Source organism: Amblyomma maculatum, chromosome 2 (genome assembly GCF_055883805.1).
Source record: "Amblyomma maculatum isolate TAMU_Amacu chromosome 2, ASM5588380v1, whole genome shotgun sequence".
In the NCBI taxonomy this organism is placed as follows: domain Eukaryota; kingdom Metazoa; phylum Arthropoda; class Arachnida; order Ixodida; family Ixodidae; genus Amblyomma; species Amblyomma maculatum.
In genome coordinates this window covers 156,246,803-156,265,614 of record NC_139345.1, presented here as the reverse complement: position 1 = coordinate 156,265,614, position 18,812 = coordinate 156,246,803, and the positions used below count along the sequence as shown (strand labels likewise).

General features: G+C 43.2%; 2 protein-coding genes across 3 annotated transcripts in view; one reads left to right on the top strand and one right to left on the bottom strand.

Moving 5' to 3' along the window:
- Positions 1-1,548: 1,548 nt before the first annotated feature.
- Positions 1,549-7,889, bottom strand: LOC146200235 (peptidyl-prolyl cis-trans isomerase NIMA-interacting 4). Of its 2 annotated transcripts, none has more exons than XM_084595427.1 (4): positions 7,771-7,889; positions 7,194-7,347; positions 5,006-5,125; positions 1,549-1,845 (listed from the first exon to the last, which is right to left on the bottom strand). In XM_084595427.1, exons 2-4 carry the CDS (start codon positions 7,320-7,322, stop codon positions 1,687-1,689), a joined length of 408 nt encoding a protein of 135 aa, XP_084451553.1. In that variant the 5' UTR covers positions 7,323-7,347; positions 7,771-7,889; the 3' UTR covers positions 1,549-1,686. The 2 variants fall into 2 exon arrangements, with proteins under 2 accessions (XP_084451553.1, XP_084451554.1); XM_084595428.1 differs by lacking the exon at positions 7,771-7,889 and adding an exon at positions 7,621-7,764.
- A 120-nt stretch (positions 7,890-8,009) lies between these two features.
- The window catches only part of SelT (selenoprotein T), a 29,943-nt gene continuing 19,140 nt past the window's right edge, over positions 8,010-18,812 (top strand). Inside the window, exons 1-2 of the mRNA XM_084595425.1 lie at positions 8,010-8,218; positions 12,362-12,602. Coding sequence (XP_084451551.1) covers positions 12,411-12,602 — 192 coding nt within the window. The 5' untranslated portion in view covers positions 8,010-8,218; positions 12,362-12,410. The remainder of the gene's footprint in view (positions 8,219-12,361; positions 12,603-18,812) is intronic.

Sequence of the window (18,812 nt, the reverse complement as noted above, 5' to 3'; positions counted from 1 at the left end):
TTTTCCTTCTTCCTACAGCCACAACAACAACGCTAACATCGCACAGCACACGGACGCCTCTTCATTTCGCCTACATCGAAACGCAGCCGCCGAGGTTGAATTTGAACCCGGGTACACCGGCACAGTAGTCGGGCGTCTTACCACTGCACCACCCCGGCAGGGCTGACCACCGTACCTTAACTCGATCCCACCTTCCTTCCCTTTGAAGCTTCCCGTAAGGGAAGCTTCAAAGAGAGAAAGACGAGCCATAGTGGAGGGCTACGGAGTAATTTCGACCACCTGGGGATCATTAAGCGCTCACATCGCACAGCACACGGACGCCTCTTCCTTTCGCCTTCATCGACCATATTAGTTTTCGGTACAGTCTGCTATTAGCGCAAAAAGACCATACCAGAGGTTCAGGTCCCCTAGGAAGATCGTCTAACGTTTGCGTGTGAGAGTCATGGCCAGAATAGAACAATATAAACATAAAACAAAGAAACAAATTTCATGAAACAAAAGAAAGGCAAAAAAAAACAAAATCAATGGTTTTATGAAAATGTTGAGATGAGTGTCATATATATATGTGACCAAAACCATGTCAAAACTAGAAATCGATGATGGGTTAAGTCATATATGACCAAGCATGACTTGCAAAGTGGTGCGTCAACCAAAAATTGATATGTCATCGAGCAACAATCATCAACTGCTCATAGAGGGAAAAAGCTGGTAAAGAGCAGACACTCGACAAAATCTAGCCCCAGGAAATGATGTGCGGCTGAGCTTGACTGCCAGCTGTTTGTATGCCACCAGTGCACCACAGAGCAATTGGCAAAAAGCAAACACTTGGCATCACACAAGACTGATGTCATACACAGACAGCACGCCTGTTCGCACTGGAGACACCGGTGCCTATAAGATAATTTCATGCATCTAAAGTAGAAACAAATATCTTTCGTTGTGACAAAGCAGTGCCATGAATGGCAACATCCTGTATTTTGTTTCACCTGTTCATTGCTCTCCATCAGGCAATAGCAGTTTTACTATTTCCTCCAGCTACAGCAGCAATATAAAAGTGGTGTGTATGTGACAAAGTGATAAGCAGCTGCACATTTGCCCCATAAATGTTTTCATCAGTGAAAATTACAATAAAAAAGTTCACTAACTGGCATGGCCGCAATTTCTATTGCCTGGCATCTCATTTTATACCACTCCACGTTTTCATCCAGACCCTTGCCGAGGCTTCGAAGGCGTTGGCGAAATTTGATACGCTTGGCGGACTGACATGTTTTTCCAGGCACACTACCTGTGCAGCTTCCACAATGTGGTGGTCGTGTGCTTACATGCGGATATGAATCCATGACCTACAACTGGATTTTAATGACATGTTGAATTTGCCAAGGAGGGTCTGTATAACAACTCTCACTGTAAAATGTGCCCATTCATAAAATATATGCGATTATTAGCTCGAACACAACCTATCACAGCCACAACTTGAAAACACCACAGCATATTATATAAAAGCAACTGGCAAAACTGAAAGCAAAAAGAGAATTCACCAGCTCTTCATTGCATCAGTGAGAAAAAATTCGAATTTATTCGACTTTCTGCTGAACGATTTACACACACAGCTTGGTGGCCCTCATTATGGTGACCATTTATTGTAAAACAGGAGTAACAAATGATTTGAGATCAGTGTGCAAGTGGCTACTTCTTTCCCTCAACCATGATGATGTGGTAGCCAAACTTGGTCTTGACGGGTGGGTCTGTGTAGACAGGGTTGGCTAGATTGCTGATGGGCAGTGCGAAGGCCGCATCCTGGAACGGCCCCACCATAGAGCCTCTGGTCATCCAGCCCAGGTCACCCTGTGGGTATTACACAAGAGGAGAGGAGACAGGGTTGTGACACTTCACCTCTCAAAGCCATATTCTGTGCTCAATTTATGTGTGATGAGGAGGTTGTGAAGATCCTAGTGGTTCTCTTTACCCATTAGAATGATATGTCAACCAGTGCCTCCCCGAGATCAGAGCCAATAGGCTCAACTCAAGACCTATGAAAACTCCATAGGCATATTAGGCAGCGTGTAGTGCTTTTTCTAGTGCGGATTTCTGTGTTAGCACTGCAACCATTATACAAGAGGGTAGAACAATGTGCACATACTGTGTGTGCGTTGCCAACCAAATTCTGTGAAAGGACAATGGAGATTTTGATCATGCTGAGGTAAGTACATGCAGGCTATGCTTAGATGACAAGTTTGGTGAGGCGTCATTTTAAACACTCGCATGAATAAATGCATTTCAGTAAAAACCATTCAAGCAACAAAGATCAAACTGTATTTTTGTAGACTTCATTATGGGCATCAGGTTACCATAAGGTGTTATGATCATGTCAATAATAGTCTCTGGCAGGTTGACGCTGGGTAAGTATGTGGTGCCATATATTTTTACCAGTGTGCGTTACTGCTCCCTAAAGGTACCCAACATAACAAAAAAGGCAGCCATCTTTATTTCAAGGAAGGCAAGACAAGACACCTTCTTAGAAAGTGGCACAATGGCTAATGGCTTAATTATGCTTTCGTTTTCGTGTCTCCATAAGTGACAGGTACGAAGGAGACAAGTATGTAATTTTTTACGCAAGATGCTAAACATGCCCAGCTCACCACTCATGGACATTTGCAGAAGATGTATCATGTCTCTGAGAGCTTCACCAATTGTGTTATTATGACACAAATGCAATTTTTCTGAGCCATTTTGCACTGCAAGAACTAAACTGCTCCTACAAAGAGGACCACGTAAGCATGACTCAATCTCTATTTATGCCAGCATGCACTGCTCTCCAGCTTACTACTTTCAGGAGCATCCAAACATTAGAAATATTTTGTGAAAAGCACTTGCTATTTGATCCGTGCCACAGCTTAGTTATCTAAGTATTACATCTTTCAAAATATTAAGAAGTTCTGGAATTTTTTGCTTGTCTGAACTCGTGACCAGCCATTGCTTATTCCAAGTATTGTTCACTAGTCACAACCTTTTGCACTTGTCACATCAGTTAAACCGCTCTTTCCTTATGGAATCGACAGTCAGCGTGTGCGGTAATGCTAGGTCTTGCATAAATGCCCTGACAGCTGTCGAGAGCCGATGCTGGCTACAATGACCGCTGGACACCAGCGGATCTGAAAACGAGGCGCAGCACCATGTAGAATGTCATAGTGTCGAACAATGACACAGGACCGTGCCAACTGCTGGCTGATGGCATCAGCTTCGAATTTTCACATGCCAGATTTTCATGTATTTGAAGTCAAGTGGTGATAAACATCGAGCTCAGTAGAGTGCGTCTGGCATGAAAACTTTCAATAACATCAGCAGTAGTTAGATTTGGATCTTCTTTTCATGAAAGTTGACCGTGTTTGTGCTCTTGCTCCAATGTGCTGATATAGCTACTACAAAAATTATTATACACACTGGTTCTCCATACCTGCTTCAGAATATTCATGTTCTGCTCCACAGCTGCTCAAAAAGTTTGCATATCGCAGGTAGTGTATTGAGCTCATTCGGATGAAAAGTCATTGCTGTACCCCAGAACTGATATATCGTAGGAAGGTGTAGGACGATATGGAAAAGGACCGAAGGCATGAAAGAGCAGGAAAGTAAAAGTTGTCGTCATGGAAGACGTGTATTGGTGTTGTGTTACTGAAAAAGAGAGACAGGCCTGTCCATCACCACAAGGTCAACAAGCTAAGCATGTTAATGTGGTTGAACAAGGCCAATTTGTTCATGCTGACATTAGGTGCAAGGCAGCACCAAAGGAAACAGAAGCACATGCAGTGCTCAAATGGAAGCAGCAATGGAGTTCTATGCATATAAATCCTGCGCATTAATTCTGATGCGTCGACGAGTGCAATAAAGCTGTCTTTTTTTTTCACGCACGTATGAATAGGTTTCTAAAGTTACCTTTGTAAGGTATGCTTTCACGAAAATAAGCACGATGGAGTTTACTATCAGTTTTCATGAGGCCTGGGCATTTAAAAAAACAACTAATAATGTTATTGTGCAGAACAAGGCTTTAAACATGTTGAAATGAGAAAATGGTATACTCTCTCTGTAATCATTTAAAACATTAGTCTTCATTGACAAAGCAGGCGGCACCACTGACACCATACGCACTGACAGAACTAGAACTATGCATTGTCACAGAAGCCAGTAGAGCCAAGTAAGTCGGTTTACTGGGCACTAACACACATACACTGGCGAATGAAGGCACGGCTGGTGAACCGACCCATGAGAAAGCTCCCCGAGCAAAGAAGACGAGCGCGTGCCAGTCTCCCGAGCTTAACCACAAGGCAACACAAGTAAGTAGTTAATAATGCGGCACTCTTATTATTTCGTCGAACCAATGCAATGTGATATGTGACCATCAGTGCATTTCATAATGCCTTACTAATTGAATTCCGCTGCCTTTTCTTTTTCTTTATTTGACCTACTTCTGTCAGCGTGTGGTTGGATGCAGGCTAGTAGACGTGCCGCTTAAGGTTTGAAAACTATGCATCCTGGTGCCCTCAAAGAGGACAACTGAATGTACACACAAGAGCAAGCACAGGTCTACAATGCTCGAGTGCAGGCTGAGGCTCAAAAGTACACGGGTGGACATGCTATCCGTTCAAAACACAAACAAGGAAGTTAACTGTCTGAAAAGTCTATGCGGCTTCAGCTGAAGAGAGACGATGAAAGAACAATAACAAACGAACCCATGTATTTCAATTACACACTGTTTAGTGATTAGAGCTGCTAGCTCCAATAATGTGCCTCTGCCTGATAAGTGTCCCAGAGTGTACATCTTCTGTCCTCAGTGTTAAGCGTTGTGCAAGGCCTGTTTGCAAGGGCTTCTTCTGAAACCCACAACTTCTGTTAGACTGTGTGTCCACCATGTGTCAGGCTCCTCAAAACAGCCTCCAGGGATCGCTCCATTCTCAACAGACAGCCACTGCCTACCCCAGTGCATGATGTGATGGGAGAGCAATGCACTCACCCCTTGGCGTGCCTTGTCCTCACTGTAAGTGGCAGCCACCTCATTGAACTTCATGCCCCCCTTGAGCTTCTCCAGAGCCTCCAGGGCTTTGGACTGCTTTTCACACAAGATGTGACGCACCTGCATTGAGCAAACAGGACACACACACATACTGGCTACATAGGATGGCCTTCTTTTTCACTGCAAACGAATTGTGCAGTGTTCTCAGAACACTGATGGCCATCAAGCCCCACTCTATCATAATGCCACCAAACTGCAAAGCATGCAACTCACTCTCCAGAGTTCAATTACTGTTCAATAATGCAGAGGAAGTGAAAATTCAAGAAGCACACGCGTGCATGGGTGTGTGTTGTTTATAGGGTTTAGCGTCCCGCATCCCAAAGTGACTCAGGCTACGAGAGAGGCCGTAGTGGAGGGCTCCAGAAATTGCGACCACCTGGGGTTTTTTAACGTGCACTGACATCACACAGCACATGGGAGCCTTGTTTTTTGCCTCTATTGAAAAGTGGCCGCTGCAGCCGGGATTCGATCCCACATCCTTGGGCACAGCAGTCAAGCATCCTAACCACTGTACCACCACGGCAGGGCATGCGTGTGAATGCGTATGTATACAGAATATGAGTGATCGTTATGAGATATATACAGAGGGAGCCAACAACCACTCACATCTTGGAAAACATACGAGATTATTTTTTCCTGTTGGTCAATGAGGAAAAATAATGTAATCATTGAGGTAGTCAATTTCACTTAAAAATTAGGATAAAACAACTATATGCAGGCAGTAAGATCCGAAACCAAAAACTGCAAATTTCATGTCTGGTGCTGTATGTATGCACGCATCTGGATTTAAGGTAGACTGTATAGGTATGGGGAAGAACTGAAGAAGGAAAGTTCTTCTCAGTGAGAGACTTATTTAATACGTATTTGCTGGCTTGTTGGTCCATAAATGTAGGTTGAGATGATCTTTCTTGTCAGCATTGCTAGTGCATTATACTCCTCTGTATCCTTAGAGACTTATTGCCAACATTACAGCTGCAGAAACTCTTCTTTAAGGCTTGAGAAAGTCTGAAAGAAGGCCAGGCTTTCGATAAAATATCTATAAAAGCAGTACTTTTGTTCAGCTGCACGTGCCACGGAAAAAGAAAACTTTTTGGCGCAGTAAAATATGGAGGAAAAAAAACAACCATGAATGAAAATAATTTATTTCATGTTTTGGCTATGGCACTGCTTTCTGTTGGTCCCATGACCAAAACGTAAAGCAGTTTCCGTGCTGATCTTCATTCTCTCTTATATATATAGACAGAAATGAATCTTTCAGGCTCTACTATGTGCCACATAACTAGGAGGCTTGGTCTGCTCAAATAGCAAATTGTTATTTTGGCCTAAGTTTGGTGTGATTTTCATGATAAAAAAAATAAAGAAATCAAGGGGACCTCAGTTTTGAAGGTTTTGTTTAGTTTGTAGGCTTTAACGTCCCAAAGCAGCTCAGGTTATGAGAGACACCATAGTGGAGGACTTCGGAAATTTAGGCCACCTGGGGTTCTGTAACGTGCACCGACATCGTACAGTACACGGACGCCAATCTGTTTTGCCTCCATCAAAATGCAGCTGCCAGTGGTTGGGTTCAAACCTGGGTGCTCCAGCACAGTAGTTGGGCACCACACCACCATGGCGAAGGAGCGCTCGCATGTGAAGTGGCAGCCCTTCGCAGCCACATATTGTACTTGGTCAGCAGCACTGCCATTCTCACTGCTGATTCCTGCTAGTGAACCCACCAGATGGCATCAGCATTCTGAGTCTAGCCTTTACGTTGACAATTTGTATGATCTTTTTTTTTTTTTTTTTTTTTTTTTGACAGAGCCCTTTTGCAATGCCATGAACGATGTGGTAATTAAATATAATCTATAATCGATCCACCTCAGCCTTCATCTTCTTCATCACCATCAGCCCAACTGTACCCACTGCAGGGCAGAGGGCTTTTCCAAATTCCACATTCCTCCAATTAACCCGGTCCTAGCTGTGTCCACTTGACCCCTACAAACTTCTTAACCGCATCCACTCACCTAACTTTCGGCCGCCCCCTGCAACACTTTCCTTCTCTTGGAATTCAACTAGTTACCCTTCACACTACATTCCAAGAAACAGCACGACAATACAGATACACATGCAGAACGGCAGTACGTTGCACCTTGACGGCAGTTCCGCCTTTGCTCTGCTTGCCGCCCTTGGAGTCGGAGGCTTCTTCGCCGGCGCCTTTTGACGCTGCTTTGCCGCTCTTTGACCCCTTGGCGTCGCCGCCTTTGCCTTTTGGTGGCATCCTGGCTTCAGCGTTCACAGGCGACCTACCACGCACACGTGGAAATGCGCATTCAGGCACTATTAAACAAGAAACGTAAGGAGCAAACTTAAAAACGTTATTTTAAAAACAGGGCTGTATGCGGCAGTTTCAGTTATGGTGCACTAGTATACTTTCTGTGGGGTAAAGTGTTACAAACACCATTTCTTCGCGAAAATACACGGTCTGGATCCCGAACAGCTTCTAGCCGGCACTAACTGCCCAGCTCGAACGTCACTGTCAGCTGTTTCATGACAAATGTGACAAATGCCGTACGTACGTGTAAATTAACGTTAATTGCTTGCATCAAATCAGCAAAATAGACTTTTTACAAAGCTATCATTAGCTCCGTGAGATACCTAACATATTTTGCGCAAGCAACACAAGTATTGCTAACTGCTCCTTTATTACACAAAGTTTATTCACTTACAACAGGGCACTGGACCGAACGCCGGCTGGAGCAGCACGTGCTACCACAAACGTAAACAAACAATAAATATATATGAGAATAACAGGTGCAGTAGAACAAAACTTTAATATATAGCAATGTACCACAATCATGCTTAATTTTTATGTAAATATATATTTTTATAAACAAAAATGCCAACATTTGTGATAATGATGATGATGATAATGTTGAAGAACGGAGTCCTTTTTCTATCCTAGTCGTATTAATCCAATCCAGTATCGGCTCGTCAGCGGTGTGAGATGGCCGATAATTCCAAGCTGTTCTACGGTGGCGTGTTTTTACTGTTTCTCGCGTATAGCCTGCAAGATTTTTTTTTCAGTGGTGAAGAGAGTACGACGCAAATGAAGGAGATTCCAAAGACAAGTTTCAAGACAGACTTTGCGAACCCCAAATTAAAGTTCCTCTACTGGTGAGTACACGGTTCCGTCGGATGCGGCGGCAATCGCCGGCCTACACGGAAAAAAACTACGCACTACATGCGATCTTGCGGGCGCATTTGGCCCTGAACGGCCTTCGACCTTATTTCTTTCTTCTTAGTACTTATCCCAATTTATCTCGCGTTATCCGCTCATCGCCTGTGCTGCGTCCGGGCCTCTTGTGGTGTTCGACGCCGGCGCGACAAGGATATCGCGCACTGTGGTTTCAAGTGAAGCGTTGACCTCAAAATTCCACGATGGGAGTTATTAAAACGGCAGGTGGTTGAAAACTTTCCTTCGTAGTTCATTGAAACTAGCGGGTCTTCCTTTTCCTTTTTCGTCGCAAGTTGAAGCTATGGAGCTGCTCATTTTGTTACATTTGCGATGCGAGTGAACTTAAGAGCATCGACCGCGGTTGTCTAATGTGTCGCGTTAATTTGTACGCGAAGTCACTGTATGGGCTGTCTTGGCAGTTGGAAGTCATCGCAGCCGTGCGTTATTTTTTTTTTTTTTCGCTTTTGGTACAGATGTGGTTTCTGGGGAGAGAGGGGGAAAAAAAGATGAGCCTGATTCGACGACTCCGTGAATTTCGTCACTGCCTCAGTCGAGTGGTGTGACGTCAAAAAAGAGAAAGTATTTCATAAGAGTCGTTTATACAGCTACGCATTTCTTGTTGGGCCAAGTCGCGCTTACGTACATACAATGCACTGACCACGGGGAATGACACGATCCCTCATTAACATGCCCGCCCTGCACGATTTTTCTGTGCTGCATTTAGCTTCTTTTTGTCTTAAGACGCACTTCAGACTTTTTGCCGTTATGAGCCCAAGTAGTTTCTGCCCCGTGAACGCCGCCAGTGGTCCGCATGAAGGGTCAGCGAGTTGCAAATTGCAGTTTCGATTGTGCCGGATGGGCGAGCAGGCACGTGACCATTCTAGAACTCTCATCTCACTTTGGCAGCAAGATATCACTGTCGAGTTAGGTACCAATGCTAACAAGCCTAGGTATGGTAAAATAGTAATACCCAGCAAACGTCAGACTTCTTCTTGTAGGAAAAGCACAGGCTGTATCTGCTCAAGTTGACTTGAGTAGGAAAGTTGTAGTAAAAGCACAGACATCTCTTGTTTGAAGAGAGTTTCATATCTCTTGTTTGAAGAGAGTTTCATATGCAAGCTTGTGAAAGAAGTTCTCAGCCCTTTGACTCTTTAGTGGTGGTTTTCAGCCACACCCACCCTACGTGCAAGAATTTACTGGTCTTTGTTCGGGTCGTGGTAAGCTTGTAATATATTTATCCAGTTGCAGTTGTGAAAAGGCCTCTTTTGTAATGCCTTCATTCTAGTGTGTGCTTGTTCATACATTGAAATCTAGTCCGACAATGTGCCCTACTAGAGGAGAAGGTTCACAGCTGCTTAAAGAGACCCTGACCCAATTACGTATTTCGGTATGTAAAATAAGTGCATAACAGTATGGGTGGGTGTATATGTCCATACTATCCCTCCGATCCCCAATTGAGTGGGCAAACCACTGCTCCACGCCTGGAAAGAGCAAGTAATCAAAACGTTGCATTCTGTAAAGCCTTTTTTAAGAGAATGGAAGTCATCAGGTATCAGGAACGTTTTAATGAAGTAATTTTATGTCGCTTATCCATCGGACACACTTACCTCACTCGCAGTTTCTAACAATTGACAAACCGCTCTGCGAAATGTGTGGTGGTGAACTGACTATAAACCAAACCTGTAAACTGTACAGAACTTGAACAACTAAGAAAAAAAATTTATTCGACCTTAATTTACAAAGAACACATTCCATTACACCCCACGCTGTTTTTAGGTGGGTGAGCACTTGTTGATTCTTCACAAATTGTTAAGTTTCTCAAAGAAGCCAGCATCTGAAAAAATGCAAGTATCAAACTATTTTACCCATACTACCCATACCATCAAATTTTAATCTTGTGTTTGGCACTTCATAGCCTTAGTTACATTTGCATCATAAAACTCAATATAACTAATTAGGTGTATGTCTGTACATTCAGGAATGCCCTTGTAAAAAACACTGCATGTTTTCAGCCATTCCCTTTCTTTGAGAGTAGTGGCAAGAGGAGGCTTGTTGTGAAGTGATTGACACTCGTCCACACTTGGAGGTTTACCACAGGCATTTTCTTTGCATTTGAATTGCCTTGCCTTCGTTTTCATTGAAATGTGGCTCTGCCATGATGGCCACTTTTGGATAGAGGTAAAGAACAAGTGCCCATGTACTGTTTAAGGAACTGCAAGTTATCAACATTATTGTGAGACCTTATAGAGTGTCCATCATAGCCTGAGGATCCAGGCAGAACGAGAGGAAGATGGCTACATGGTATGAAAGGGCACTGAACAGGGATAGAGGAGAGACAAAGACAAGTCCACTTGTCAACATGTTGGCTCGACCTGCGAACTGAGCCTTCCCCTCCTCTACCCTTGTTCAGTGCTCGTTCACATCATTGCCTGAGTAACACTTTGGGATGTTAAGTCCAATAACCCGAACCATTTGCTTGTACACATTTGAAGGCACCCTTAGCTCACACTTGAGCTTGCTGGTGTTGCTTTCTTTCTTTCTTTCGTTTCTTTTTTTTTTTTTTTTTCTTTTTTTTTTTTTTTAGTGTGAAGGCACAGATTGCATGCCACTGAGTTTTTAGTTGGCTTTATCCCAAGAGACGCAAGAAGAATAAAGTGCAGCATGTGTTACTGTGCCCTGGATTTCCTGCCAGCTGTCTGAATGTTTTGCGCCGAATATGTGGCAGACTGCAGCTTTCACATCTGGATGCTATCTGCAAAATTTAAAAAAGTCTGTGTGTGTGTGCATTAACAAAATATATGAACAGTTGTCTGTACTCATTGCTGTTTATTTTTGTGAGCTAAAAGAAATGTGGAACTCTGTCATTCCACTCTTGCTGCACTCATGGATTGCTCAGTGCAGTATAGCCTCATTAAGATCACTGGTGTTAGAATTGTGGAAATCTGTGATGGAGTTGTGTGCAATTAGTGGCAGTTAGTTCGATAGTGGTGGGGCAAATTCAAAAGCATTCTTTTTGGTAAATCTGCACTAACAGAGTCAAAAATTAGCATTGATGAAACAGAGAAGCACATTTAGAGTTTGCCAAGTCTAATGTTTTGCACCTTGTGGCCAGGCACTAGTTATGCATGTCCTTGTGGTATGTTTATAACCCCACCTGATGGTTACCATGACTATCAGTGAAGCACTGGCCTACATAGTGGTGTACGCTCAATCGATATTGCATGTGCTTCTTGTACTGAAACAGAAACACTCACGTGGATCTGTAGGCTGTACGTGGGTGTGGAAAGCATCAGTTGCTCTGTGTACTGTGAGGAAAAGTTGGGTTATTATTCAGCAGAGCATTGTTTTGAGTGAAGCAATTTTTTGTTTTAGTGAGTGCTTTGCTGCCCAAAGGATGAGCCCAGTTTGTACTTGCGTCACCTACCCCAGGAACTTTCTTTAGAGGCAGCGTGGGGGTGCACTGCTTTCTCAACACAGACTTAATTGAATTGTGGTCAATTATAATAGAGATCTCTACTGCCATGTATGAACGCATTTTTTTTTTTCTCTACCAAAGCGTCGCCATAAGTTGAACTGGTAGACTACAGATGCCGATGAACTAAGCATCCACGTCTGCATGAAAATTTTTTGCCTTATCCCAGTTTATTGTGGCCTATAATAGAAAAAAAATGCACTGCAATATAGTTTTCTTGTTTCTGTTTCCAGTGCCTGTTTGTTTTCATTGACTGGAAAACATCTCTGTTTTCATCAACTAGTGCTTCCATTTTTGAGCTTGCAGAAGTGTTCGAGGGGGGGGGGGGGGGGGCTATGTAGCATAATGTGCGATTACAGTGTACATTAAAGAATCCCAGGGGGTTGAAAGGCTTTCTAAAAAAGGTTGCATGAGCACTTTTTATTAAAAAAAAACATGCTGCTAATAGGCAGGAATGCTTATTGGTGGCTGACAAAGTGTGGAATTTTTCCACGAGGGTCTGGAATAATGTAGTCGCTTGAAACTCAAAGGGTAGGGGGAGGAAGGCAGTTTCACTGCAATTATAGAAGACTTACTTTGAGATCGGCTTCCATATGTCTCATCTGCGCAGCTACTCGTGAGGCTACCGGAGGGCCTTTGAGCAGTATGCGGGGCTGCTGATGGAGAAGTACCCATCACTACTCGTGGAGGGCGACGCGTTCCCTCCGCCGCCTCCGCGCATGCAGCTGGCTCATGCCCTGTCGCTGCTCAAGCTGGCCCTCATTGCCCTCGTGCTGCTCGGCCTGGACCCCTTCGCCCGGTTTGGGTGGGGCCCTACGCCCGCATTCTTCACCTGGATGCTCACCAACAAGGTAATCCTATGGTCCCTGCATTGTAGCTGTCATTTGTCTGCTGACTTTCTTTTTTTTTGAGCCCCATTATTGCAGCGGCTCTTTCTGGGGCTTGTTTCGTGTTAACGTAGGGTTACTGACTGCAGTCGTGCATCCTGAATTCTTAGCGTCTCTAACTGCTCACAAGAGTGCTTTGAACGCATGGTATTTCACACACTTTGCAATGCAGCAAGGATTTTGTGAATTCATGACAACCAGGTCTCATCAGTGATGTTCAGTCATGTCATTAAAGCACATGAAAGTTTCTGTATTCTTGTTCTACAGTGATTGAAACTTGCACAATATTCAAATTTTTGAGTCACATTTGCAATCACAGCTTGTCCAGGGTATGTCTTTTCCTCCTATTTTCACAGTGAACTGTACTCTCTAAACTGCATTTTCTCTGAGTTGCTTTGCCGTAAATTAACTATGGGGGAGGAAAGCCATTCTCTGAGTTGCTTTGCCGTAAATTAACTATGGGGGAGGAAAGCCATGCATTGTAGCTTACATGCACAGGAACTGTATGTGGACAGCACTTCAACTGTCCTGAGAGTGTGACTTGAATGATTTTGCGAAAATGTTTTAATCTTTAAGTAATCATGTGCTAGATTTTTCCTTCCCATTTGACAACACGTCAGTGAGGCCACAAGGGGCCCTGAAGCTCTTCCAAAACTTGTTTAGAAAACATTCACAGTTATTCTGCATTCTGGGGGACATCCTAGCCTGATGTACCTGCTCTGAGTGCAGTGAAAAACCTACAATTTTGCCTGTGCCTTTGGATATCTACGCCTTTTTATCTATCCTCTTTTGATGCTTATTTTGCTTATGAATTGCAGGCTCACATGCCAGAGTATGCAGCAGTTCCACTGTGCGCAGGAAAAAAAGCATTTATAAGTGCATCCTTGTCATTTGTTCCGAATTTTCATAAAACATACAAATTTTCACCCATCTTACGATTTCATGAAACCTGCCTGCAGTTTTACGAAAAATAATTTCATCGTGAAAAAAAAAAGGATTGAAATTCCTTCAAAGCTTTTTATATTTATTTACAATGCCCTTAAACACCAACAAAGAGGTATTACGTAAGAGGGGGACATTGTTGTACACTCGCAGAGAACACGGGATGCAAAACAGCAAGCCTATACAGGAGAGATAGCAGCAAAAAAATGTATCGTAATTGTTAGTACATGCGCCATACTCTGCAAGTTGTTTCAAAGTTTAATAGCTAAAAGCAAGGGTGAGAATTTGAACAAGTTACTCCTGCAATGCAGTAGGTATACATTGAATGGAGTGTCAGTGCGATAAGAAATGTATGATTCAGGGCGAATATGTTGAAGTTGAAAAGTGCTAGTGCTGTAGTAGAGTTCGAAGAAATAGAGAAATAAAGATGTGTGTCTGCACGGCTGAAGCGTTTGTATATGCAGGAAGGCTCGGAGCTGTATAATACCATTGTGTGTGTGTAGTTGCTTATAATAAAATGAATTGCACAATTCTGCAATGACTCCAGGGACTGCTTTAAGTAAACTTGATGCAGATTCCAAATAGTATAGGCAGACTCGAGTTGAGGTTTGGCTGAAGTGTTGTATACCCGAGGCTTTGTTTTAGTTGTAGCTATGTAAAGGGTTTTTCGATTCTTAAAAGGGCTCCAGAGTAGAAATTTGTTCGAGCAGATTTAAATCAGGCTTCTGAAGAAGGCAAAGTTGTAAACAGCAAATTCGCTTCAAAATTACATTGCGGTGAAACTGTGTTTCGCTGCTGAGTCTCTGACAAGACTGTGGAATGTCACTCGCAGTTGCGAAATTTTCAGCAAGGCTGTCTAAAAAATTAAAACTTCGTAGCCCTTCACGTTTACATGCAAGGCTGCCTCTTGAGCTGAGAACACATCACGTCCCTTAGGTGTTTGCGGGGTTTTGCGAGCACAGCTGGTAAGCTTGACTGTGCTGCTTTTGTGCTCGACGGGTTTTGTTTCGCTTCACGACATGACGCACATCCTGCTTTCTGCTAGCAGAGAGCTGTGCTAGGCCACTTACCCCCGTCAGGTGTTCTGTTGGGCAGCTGTCGTGGCAATAAAAGTCTTTCCTGTGCACATTGTGCTGTATGTCAGGCACTCATGGTGCTTTCAGTGTTCTCTGTATTATGCATTATAGTCTTAGTTGTCATTTGATTGCCTTTTGTGTGTTAGTGCAAGCAGAGAAGCTTGTCCCAGATCCCTTCATCACAGTTGGAAGTTGCTGTTCTGTGCATTTAATGTTTCCAGAGTCAGGGACAGCAACGAGACTCTGGTTGTGATTGCTGGTTGTGAAAAATAGCCTTCGTTATATGAAATGCGTCCTGCAGGCAAGCACTGTAATATCAACACCTATAAATGTATGATTACTTTAAAAAATAAATCACCATGAAAATCCTGAATGTAAAGAGAAAAACGCTTTAATGACATGCACGCCTCATTTTACTGTGGGAAAAAGAGGTACTGTATGCATTATATATTTAGAGTACATTAATTTTTTATTTAGAGTGCATTAATTTTTTATAAATAACTTTATAATTTGAATAGTGTGAATAGCAAAATTTTGGGTGTGAAGCAAATACTTTTAAGTACTACTGCTGAATTAAGTTATTGATAAATTTTTCCGCAAAATGTGGCCAGAAAAAAGCCATTTGATTAAGAGTGTGCAAATTAAGCTTCTTGAGTGCAAAGAGAATGTGATAGATGTTGATCACAAATTGGATAGTTTCATATGATATGAACAATTTGACCAGATAAGTGAAAGCAGAGAGCAGTATATTTCCATAAAACACAGTTTTAAAGAAGAGAAAATGCAGGCATTGCAAGTAAATTTGTTTTCACCCATCATCAGCATACATTGTCATACCTGTAAGGCCTACCAGGAATCAAATAAAGAGCAGCAATCATGTTGTAATAGCAGTAATCTCTTATGTGGTTTTGTTACAATTCTTTGACAATTGCTGTCAGTGATGGAAGGACTGGTATCACGCTTTGACTAAGCTCCTCTATTTTTTTAAAGGTAGCGACAACTAGACGAGTGCACTCTTGAGTGGTCCAAGGAGACGACGCACCGCTCTCTTTCATGCATATCGTGTAGCCGTGCTCAGTGCACACATAAACCGGTTAATTCAACAGGTTTGTGTTTTAAGCTGCTTAGGAAGCTTCAAAAGACTGGGACAATAACTTACACATGCCTGTGCCACAAAAACGTCGAAATTAAAGCGCTTGTGTTAAAGGGGCCAGCTGATTCTTCTGGACTATTCGCCACAGTATAGCGGCTAGGAAAGTTTTTGTTAATTGCGCTTTGAAATTAATGGCGAGCTTGAATTGGAAACGATACTTCGGTAAACTTATTAGTCTCATTTCCTAACTAAACATGCGTAGATTGCGATTGTTCTGCAACTTTGGGAAACATCTCTAATGCAATGGTTGTCATTGAGTTTGTAACCGGTGGGCAGTACTCCGTTTCACACATCTTTTTTGCTCGAGTTTATTTTGTTTACACAGTATTCCAATAGCTTTATTTAGGAAAAAAAGTCAGCTTCACTACAACTGTGGATTACCAGCCCATGTATACTTTCCAAGAATTAAAAAAAGATAGGGTATGACATGATAGCGAAGCTCGCGGACAATGTTTTCTCACTTTTCTATTTTGTATTTGCTTTATATATTTTCCTCTTATAGCCTGGCGGGCAATGACGTGATCAGTAAGCTCGGAGGCCGCTTCTTGAAACTTGATTCATCCCAGTGCGCGTTCAGAGGAACGCAATGTCTGCATTCAGTGCAACGCCGGGAGAATGAATGCATGGAAAACATTTATTTCATATACAGGGAGGGTACGACAGCTGTCCATAAAGGGCTGCCCCTTACAATTACTCGGTGGGCTTTCTCTTACGGAAGCCCATTGGCGTCGGCCACAGCCCGGGCCCACTCGACTAAGGTCCGTTTTGCCATCAGGTCAGAGCAGCGAACAGAGCTTCGTTCCAGTCTTCCTGGGAAGGGTTGGGTAGAGGGGATAGATTGGGGTTTTTTTTTTTTTTTTTTTTTTTTTGGCATGCCCACACCATGTGGAAAATATCCGAGACATTCCCTCACAATGTGGGCATTTCTTCGTGCAAGCGGGATCAAAGTATTTTAGTAACGCCAGGGAAACAACACCACCAAATTTTTGCACCTGACCCTTTTAAACCACAGCTTCCTTAGTTGCTGTTACCGTCACCGCGAGTAACGGAAAATAATTTTTTCCTGCCTTCCGCATGGTTCCGGCAGCCAAAGGCGCAGCAACCCGGCATAACCATAAGTCACACATATGTTGCAAAAGTTGAGCTCAGACATGCAATTCTTGTGTTCGCTTATGCATCAAGTACTGCATATACACTCCTAAAAATGCAATATAGACGTGCGAAGTCGACCAATATCACGCTCGCAAGTGCAGACCTCCGCGCATCTCAGCGATGCAGCAGCGAACACTGCTGGACCTTTTGGGCGGAGCTTGAGGGCGAAGAGGTCACATGGTGCCAACTGGCCTATCACAGCGAGAGGCGGCTGGATTAAGACCTTTCGCTACCTTTAAAAGAATAGAGGAGCCTTAGGTTTACACGGGCTAAAACTTGACAAGGTACTGACAAAACACAGTATGATGGCTCGTAAAACAAACGTAAAAGCAGCAGCTTGAATAATGCTAAGGGGACCATTCCTTCCATGTTCTCTCTATATGCCCGAATACAAAGCTTTAGTTGCAGAACTTTCCCAGCCCCAACAAAACGCAGTGTTCACGACGATGCATAGCCTACTTAGCCCTGGCTTATTTGCATCACCAGGTTGCAAGCTTGCAATGGTCACAAACTATACAGAGTACGCCGAGCAAATGGGGTGCCTGCGGCATCTGTCGGGAATTTCTTGAAGAGCATTTCGGCTGCTTCTGTTGCGTTTACCTGCCGGTTCCTGTACTCTTTCGCAATGCGTTTGTTTCGGCAATGTACACAGCACACAATATTCATTAACTGTGAATTTTCTTTCGTTAAGGCCTTCATTATTCTAAAGAAAGTTATTTCTGCGTCATTGTCAGCTCGAAGACAATAATTTCAGGCAAAGAATGAACTGAAACCGAAACCATAAATGAGGCCAGATATGCCAGAACTACATGATGCAGTAGCACTGTGAGGGAAGCTCCGCCCTCTATAGCTTGGCGGCTTAGTCAGAAAAACTTGTCCGGGACTATACCCAAATGTATTGTTGCGAACTGTGATGAACTGGCTTGTGATGATGGCGCCAATCTGTCTGGCAGGAATTCCATGTCTAGCCAGCATGACTGAGGTGATGAACGAAAATTGCACTAGACGCTATGTCGCAAAGCGAGAATCACTGTTAATTCATGGAGGCAACATGTGCATTCTATGATCTTATCCCAGATACTTTGACAGAGCTTAATTAAGTTTTGTACTGACCAGCTCATGACACACTTCTTACCAAACTACTCTAGGCCATTTTTGAGTGTGCTTGGAAGAAGTAATCAGTAGGCAGTGTACCCAACTCAAACACGTCCGCTTAGTTGAGGTTAGGCTTGGAGGAGAGTGGCTGTTTGTATATGATATGGGCATGGCATTGAAATTTATATCTTTCATTTGCGGCTGGGGTAGTCTGGAGTAGGACTTTTTTAAGTGCAGTTAGTTTCACAAGAGAAGTCTGGTGTCAGAAGCCACTGCAATGTGCCTCATTAAGTTTTCATTCTACCACTCTCTGCCATTTGTTAGGTTTTCAAAAAGCCGGACTCCTAATGAGCAGGCCCCGTAGTGGACAGTAACTAGTAATCTCTTTTGGATCTGCTTACCAGTGAGGTTATTTGAGAGAGAGTAACTGAGTGGAATGGTTGTTGAGCGTAAAGTGGCTTGCCACACCACTGACCTGTTGCGTGCCTTGGGGTGATCACTTGACAGTTTTTTGCATGTTGCCTTGCAGGAGAACTAGACAATCTGGGGAGAAGAAAAAGGAAATAGAGCCATATGAAGGGTGACCTCCCTTCAAAGCTATATTAGTTCTCCAGGTTTGCCAGCGCTAGACTTGTCGCATCACGCTTCTTTAAAGCCGAACTTTGACATTTTTTTCTTACCTCTGCAGATTTCAACAAAACTTTCAAGTATATTATTCCTCTAGTTTTTTCTGCTCTTTTGAGCTAATCTAAGCTG